This window comes from Callorhinus ursinus, unplaced genomic scaffold, assembly GCF_003265705.2.
Source record: "Callorhinus ursinus isolate GAN/ISIS: 27379988/994484 unplaced genomic scaffold, GSC_fseal_2.0 scaffold4, whole genome shotgun sequence".
In the NCBI taxonomy this organism is placed as follows: domain Eukaryota; kingdom Metazoa; phylum Chordata; class Mammalia; order Carnivora; family Otariidae; genus Callorhinus; species Callorhinus ursinus.
The window spans coordinates 2,751,758-2,759,109 of NW_027397066.1; the positions used below are offsets into that span (position 1 = coordinate 2,751,758).

General features: G+C 60.7%; 1 protein-coding gene across 1 annotated transcript in view; it reads left to right on the plus strand.

The window, feature by feature from the left end:
• Positions 1-7,014: 7,014 nt before the first annotated feature.
• The window catches only part of HMX1 (H6 family homeobox 1), a 4,191-nt gene continuing 3,853 nt past the window's right edge, over positions 7,015-7,352 (plus strand). The window contains exons 1-2 of the mRNA XM_073892646.1: positions 7,015-7,181; positions 7,235-7,256. Of these exons, the coding sequence (XP_073748747.1) occupies positions 7,015-7,181; positions 7,235-7,256 (189 nt within the window). The remainder of the gene's footprint in view (positions 7,182-7,234; positions 7,257-7,352) is intronic.

Sequence of the window (7,352 nt, forward strand, 5' to 3'; positions counted from 1 at the left end):
GGGCGGAGGGCGAGGTGGCAGTTCTCCCCACGCTGTCCCCGTGCACCTGTCTCTTCACAGAGTGCTCTTTGTAGGAGGATATGTGTCTTACGGATTAGAGGCTCGGCTACTCCGCTGTGTCCTCATCTTAAGTTATGACATCTGCAATGACTCTGTGTCTCCAAATCGGGTCCCATTCTGAGGTGTTGGGGGTTAGGACCTCAACAGAGGAATTTCGGGGGGGATGCCGTTCAGCCCATCACAGAGGGTGCACTAATGAATGTGTGTGAACACACCTTTGTATAGTACTTACAAGTGTGCACGGATGGGTTTGTAACTTGCCCCTCCCATTTATACCCCGCCGTGCTGTCCTGCTGCCTCCCCCCCCAGCCACTTCCCTGGGAGGATGGCGGATCAGGAGCACCCCCCTCCTCCCCAGCTGCCCGATGATGAGGCACTGTGGCCATGAATCATGATTGACATAACCGACTCCCTGTTGATCTGCGCGTGGCTCTCAGGTTTTTCCATCGCACTGAGTTACCTTGGTGTCGTCTGCCCTCCCCAGGGTCTTTGCGGGGTGGCGGGGGGAGGGGTTGTGAGCGTGGTGAAGCCCCAGACAGGGTCTGCCCAGAGCTGGGGTTCTGGGAAGTGCTCGCGGAACCCCCTGGGCTGGGCATGCAGGGCTGTTGAGGAGTGGGGCTTCCTCCCTTTCGCGCTGGCACCCTGCGTGGGGGTGGGGGGGGCGGGGAGGGCAGAAGCACACCCTGCCAGGCCACAGGCATCCATCCCAGGACCAAAAGGGAGAGGGTACTGCCAGCCAGACTGTGGGGTTCTCATGCTGGTTGGTCGAGGTTTCCAGAAACTTCCCTCCAGCTCCTGGGAAGAGGTTCCCTACACTGTGGTCACGGCCCTATTTTCCAGCCCCATTTCTTCAAATCACTTCCAATCAAGGTCACGGGCAACCCGAGCCATCTGAAGGTCCCCAGTGGTTGGGATAACTCAGCACAAATCTCTGCTCCACTGTGGAAACCAAAGCCTGCTCTTCATATGAGATCCAGACATTCCTGCCCCCCTGAGCCTTAGTGACTGCAACGTGTCTTTATTGAGGTGGGAAACGTGACTACGGACACAGAGCCCACGTCCTGCGAGGAAGATTTTGTTATCACACTTCAGAAAGGTCATGAGATCGTCCACCCAGGGAGTGTTTTCTCGGGGCAGGGCATCAGTTTGGCATACATGGTCTCCCCATCCCCGGGGGGCCCTATTATGTGCTCGCCCAGAGGAGGAAGTGGTGATCAGTGGGTCTCCCTGCCGGTCAGCGGCATGCCTGGGACCCAAATTCACACATTACCTCAGGGTGGGGGAGAGATGGCCAAGCACTGAAAAAAGAAAACTGGATGGATGGATAAAGGGGTGGGGAGATGGGCAGACACGGTAAAACAAGGAGAGCAACCTGCTAATGGAAGACTCTAGATGGTGGGCATTTGGGTGCTCCCTGGCCAATTCTTGCAACTTGTGCGTGTTTGAAAGTTTGCAAAATAAAAGGTTGGAGAGAAAATATATCCCTTCATGAGTGAGAGTTCCTGGCAAGGTCCAAGGTCTGCTGGGCATCTGCTGGGGGGTGGGGGGCGCACAGGGATCAGGTGGGTGCTTACTCCAGGAGGGGACGGACATGACACAGCCACCAAGCCTGGGCTAGGGGTGCGCAGAGGCCGAGAGCCCAGCTCTGGCCCAGGGCAGCTGTTCCTGGCAAAGGCCTGACGGCTGGAGGCAGAGCAGCCTTCTTGGCAGGGCTCCCTTCCCAGGGAGTCTTTGCCAAGTGCACTGGGGTTGGCGCATCCTTCCCTCTGTCCGCCTCCCCCACACACTGAGAGCTGTAAGTGGGAAGGGCTGGGGCGCTTCTGGGGCGCTCCCGTGGGGAGAGAGCATCTTCAGGGCTGGCTGGGGAGAAGTCACCCAGGCTGCAGGAGGGGAGTGGGGTGGACGCGCACAGGCGCCTTGCAGAGTTTCCCCACCACCCCTCCAGTGCTGAGGATGCCATCTCACTCCTCCTACACCCTTTCCTCCACCCCTGCTCCCCCTTCCTCCTTGCTCCCCCCTCCCCCTGCTCCACCCTGCCTCCCTCCCCCTCCTTCACGCCTCCCAGGGAGTGGAACTCTGGGGAACCATCCACTGAACAATGTTATGAAAATGAGCCTCCTCTTCCCAGTGTTTAAAAGGGGGGCTTTCACAAGGAGGGATGTGGCTAGACCCTTAAAAAAAAAAAGGCAGCCCAAATATTTTCAGACATTTGGTCTTTTTCAAAGCAAACATTTTTAATATACACCAAAGACGCGCCTGCACAGTGATCTCCCCTCGTGCTGGTGGACGGCACTGCTGGTCTCGCTTTTCAGGGGAGGTCCCTGGGGGGCCTGCGACTGGCCCAAGACCACAGGGGATGCAGCAGCTGAGTGCCGGATTGCACATCTGGACAGCTGCAAGGACAGTTCATGCTGGCTCTCACGTGGGGAGCAGACTAAGGATGTACTGGGCTCTGCCCCCATCCCCGCTCTGGACTGTGCACCAGCTGACGGATACCAAGACAGGGCCCCTTGGCATGGCCACTGCCCTCACTTGGACCCTCCTTTGTGCTTGGCCATCTCTCACCCACCCTGCATGTGCCATCTCTTCCAGGTTACTCCTCCTAAGGCTCAGCTTTACCCTTCCCCTGGTTAAACAACCTTCACTGGCTCCCCATGGCTTTGCAAACTAAGAACCTTGTTCTCTAGCTCTTCGTAAGCACAGGCCCTCTTGACTTAACTGCGACCCATCCCTGCTCTGTCCTCCGCAGCAGCTCTCCCACGTCCCCTTCATCTCCCTGCCCCTGAGCAACCTTATCCGATGAGCGACCAGAGAATCACTACCTAAAACAACCTGATTTCCCCTGATACGCATCCCAGTGTCACAGACGAAAGTCAGATAAAACCAAGCGCTCATGAAGATGAGAGGACACGGACACTGATGAGTTGTTCTGAAGAATCCTTCTGAAGTGCTGAGTGATGTTGCATTGCTATAGACCCTTCGCCCCAGGAGTGCCGTTCTGGGGGCGTGCACCCCTAGACCACTCTCAGAAATTCCGGCAGGTGTGTTCATCCCAGTGACAGGGACAATAGCAGAAGCTGGCAACAACCTAAAGGTCCCCCAGCGGGGCAGCCCACTCTCTGTGCGGCAGGTACCTGTCTCTTCCTGACCGTCCACAGAAGATTTCTCAACCCGATGACCCTCTTACCGAGAGATGGGGTTGTGAGCTCCCTCGCTGTGAGCCCTGATGGGCGCTGGGGCTGCTGCAGTCCACAGAGGACAGAGGAGCGATGCTCTGAATTCCCAGGCCAGGCTCTGTGTTCCTCTCGCTCTACCCGCCTCCACATTTGTTCTGGAAACCCAAGCTGTGTGGGAGCCAGGTCACATGGAGAGGACCCATGTAGGGCTCCCTCAGCTGACTCCAGCCTCAGCCCTTGGATAAATGAGCCACCGGGCCTTCAGCTAGTCCAGACCTGACCCCCCACCCCCACGGTCAAGTCTTCCACTGGAGACAAGCCACCCCCAACCTACGGACCCCTTGAGCCCCTAACAGATGGCTGTTTTACACCACTAAGTTTTGGGGAAATGTGTGACACGGCCATCACACGGTCACATGGCATATGTGACTGTTGGGTTAGAATATAGTGATTTAAAGATCAGTACTACACTTATCAGCGTAGATAGATCTCAAATTTAGGCTTTAAGGTAAAAAAAATACGAGATAGAGGAGATGCGTAATGTGAATTAATATACAAGAGCACGTGCGTGGGGCGGCAGGAGGGTGAGCTAAGGACAAATGGGACTGGGGTCAGAGACGAAGGGAGAAAAAGAAGACAAAATTTGAATTTAAAAGTGGACATTCCCCATGTTGGGTGTAGAGATCACTTAAATTTAAAAAATGAATTTGTAAAAGTGGACATTCCCTAAAATTATTTTAAAAAGAAAGCTTATCAAGACCAAACACAACAGGTGGTGCCCAGCTGCAGTTTACTGACTCCTGGTCCAAGCTGCTGGGATGATTCCCACCGGCACTTCTTTGCCTTAATGGGGTGTCTGTGGCCACCAGCCCTGAGCTAGGCACTTGGGACTCCCGTGACAAGGCCCGGTGTGCTCACTGTCCAGCTGAGAAGAGCACTGGGTGTCCTCTAGGACCCTTTGCTGGGACTCTACGGGGGTCCCCCTACACAGGGGGAAGAGGGAGTTGGAGCGGGTAAGGAAGACAAGAGTGGACAGAGAAGTGAGGAAGGAAGGGTGGCTGTGGGGGTGCCTCACCGAGCCCGACAACCTGACTTGGAGGCTCTACTTTTCTGCACCGGGAGTCCCTCTGCCCCGTGCTCACGGGGCACGGGTGACCCAAAACTGAGCTCTGGCCCCCTGAGCACCAGAAACCCTGCTCAGATCAGGGCCCGCACGTGTCCGTGCTTGGAGAGAGTGCCCGGACCATCGACCCACTGCTGGAGACTGTCCTGGGGTTGAGAGCAGCCAGCCCCTCGGAGCTGCCCGCCGGGCCGAAGGCGCAAAGCCTCCGCGCAGTGATCCCCGGCTCCCGCCTCTGCCCGCAATCCCGTCTCAGAACCCGCCTCTCCTCCCACCTTGACGCGGAGCTGCCCTCCGGTTGCGGGGCTCTGGCTCCGGGACCCGCGCGGCGCACAGAGGCGGGAGGCCTGGGCGAGCACCGTGCGGCTCCCTCTCCTCCGTAGCCCACCCCGAGCCCCAGCGGTGATCATCTGCCCGCTCTCCCATGACCGCGCCGCGCGTTCGGGCTCCGCGGTCACAGTCGTCGCGAACCGGTGCCCGCGGCGCAGAAGCGCCCTCCGCAAGCCCAGGGAGGCGGCGAGAAGGCCCAGGTTCTTCCGCTCGCATTCAGCCTGTCCCCTCGCCTCCCACCCCGAACTTCTCGCCCCCCGCCCCCGCGCGGCAGGGGCAGTAGGGCGACCGCGGAGAGCGCCGGTGCCTGGGTCCCCCCGCCCGGGTGCGCCCAGCCTCCCTCCCAAGAGCCTGCCGTGGCAGGGCGCTTACTACCAGAGGTTCATAGAAGAAACCGAGATCAGAGGGGAGGCACCCGCGCCCAGGGCCACACAGCCCGAGAGCAGAGAGAATTTAAACCCAGACTCCTTGAGGAAGCCCCCACTCTCAAGGTGCTTGGAAATAATGGGAGTAAGGGCACCAACCTCTCAGGCTTGTGGTTCAAGAAATGTGCTGAAGGTGGGTCCAGGACAATTTGCCTCAAGTAGGTGGTTATCTGGAAGGCACCCACCCCTACAGCCATTGTCTTTTTATCTGGGTCCCTCTCTGGCCTCAGTTTCCCCAACTATCAGAAGTGCCCTCGGGTGAGGGATTAGACGGTGTGATGAGCCCCGGGCTAGCACTTTCTTTTCCCAAAGGACTGAGGCTGCCATTTCTTCCCTGGGCTTAGCCCCCTTCTGGCTCTACCCCCCTGGAGTTTCTCTGACCCTGGGTGCCCCCAGGGAACAATACTTGGGAGACCCCACTTCTTCCCTAAGACCCCAGCTGTCTCCACTTTTGCTCAGCGTCCTTATCTCTGCCAAGTGGGAAGAGTCTTCATCCTTGTGTCTGCCTCCAGGCTGGGGTGAGTCCCTGCCTCTGATGGTCTTTGCCCCTTCCGGGGGCGGAATGTGAGGGCCAGAGAAGATGGGCGCAGCATCTGGTTTTCAAGGCTGCAGAAACGCACCCCCGCCCCATGTGTATCCCAGCACCTGGGACTCCCGGGCTGGCGTGGGGTCGACCAGGGGAAGCCGGCTGGAGGCAGGCACGCCAGGAAACGCACTCAGGACGTGCAGCGTTGCAGAGTCCGGAGGCTGTGCTTTGTCCGGGCCTGGTGTCCGGGCCTCACCACGCGGTTCCCCCATCCGACTCCGGGGCGGCGGTGCAGGGAAGGACCCTGGGCCCAGAGCACCGGAATTACAGGCCTGCCAGAGCCACTTACCACCTGGAGTAGTCTCTCCTCGCCTCGCCTCTGTTTTCCCCTCTGGAAAATGGGGTTGATGCTCCCGCGCGGTGGCTGATCGGAAACTTGAAACGAGCCAGGAACCCGGCCTGCAGCCCTCCCGGGAGAACGCAGGCAGCACTTGGTTGGACTGGGGGTCCCTGGCTGGCACTGGGGGCTAGGATGTCTCTCTGAGATAACCCGCGTCCAATGAAGCCGGCTCCACCCGCGCGACCGTGCTGTAAGCTGGGTCACAAGGTGACTCCTGAGCGGACACAGCTCCGAGGGTGACGGCGTGGGCCGGGATGCACGTTTGTCACCGCGCTCCCCGCTGCAGAAAGGGGAGGAGACTCCCCTCGGGTTCACAGTCTAGAAGCGGAGGCTCAGGGAGGGATGAGGCCTGCCCCCAAGACTTCCGTGGCCGGGGGCAGTGGCTCCCGTCCCCCGACTAAGGCCCGGGCCTCCCGGAGAGCGGGACGCTGGGGAGCCGCTCTCACTCAGCGGGCCTTCGGTTGCGCAGCCGGCAGGGCCACCGGGGCGGGGGTGGGGGCGAACATTTCCTTACGTTCTGAGACCGAGCCTGGGAACCAGAGAGTTCTATGGCACCACATTTGGCACAGAAAGCGTATTTTATTAAGTGTAAATATTGAAATATGCCACAGCTTTGCAGCCCTGACACCCAGAGTCTTGAAAAAAATGGCTGTGGCCCAGCCTCGGACGGTTTTCTTAGAAGTCCCGGGGTCTTCACGCCCCCTGTGCATACGCACATCCACACACACACACACACACACACGTGCACACACGCACATACCACACTCGCGAGCGCGCGCACAGTTACTCACGCTTGGTCCAACACTCTCCCCGCGGCGAGGCAATTACCGCCCCGGCCGGACGGTGATTGGCCAGCCCACCTCTCATCGGGGCCCCGCGGCCAATGGGCGGCCGCCCGGCCGAGGCCCCGCCCCCCCTCACCCCCGCCCCACCCCCACCCCCCCCCCCCCCCGGCCCGGGCGGCGCGAGCCCCGGGAATGGATCACGCGGGGCCGACCCCGCCGCGACCCCCGGCCCGGACCTTCCCGCCCCCCGCCCTCGGCCTCGCGACCGCCCGCGCGCCCGGCCCCCGGAGGCGTCTCCGGACAGCGGCCGCGCTCGGGGCCCGCCGCGGCGTCCTCGGGCTGCGCCGGCGACCCGCCCGGCCCGCACCGCCCCGCCCCTGCCGGCCCCTCCCCCGCCCCTCCCCGCCCCCAGCGGGGCCGGCCCGGGCGGCGACCAGAGCGGCGACGTGAAAGGCGAGCGAGGCGGCTGCCCGGCCGGCTGTCGGCGCGCACCCGCTCCCGGCCCAGCCCAGCCCCGCGCCGAGGCCGCC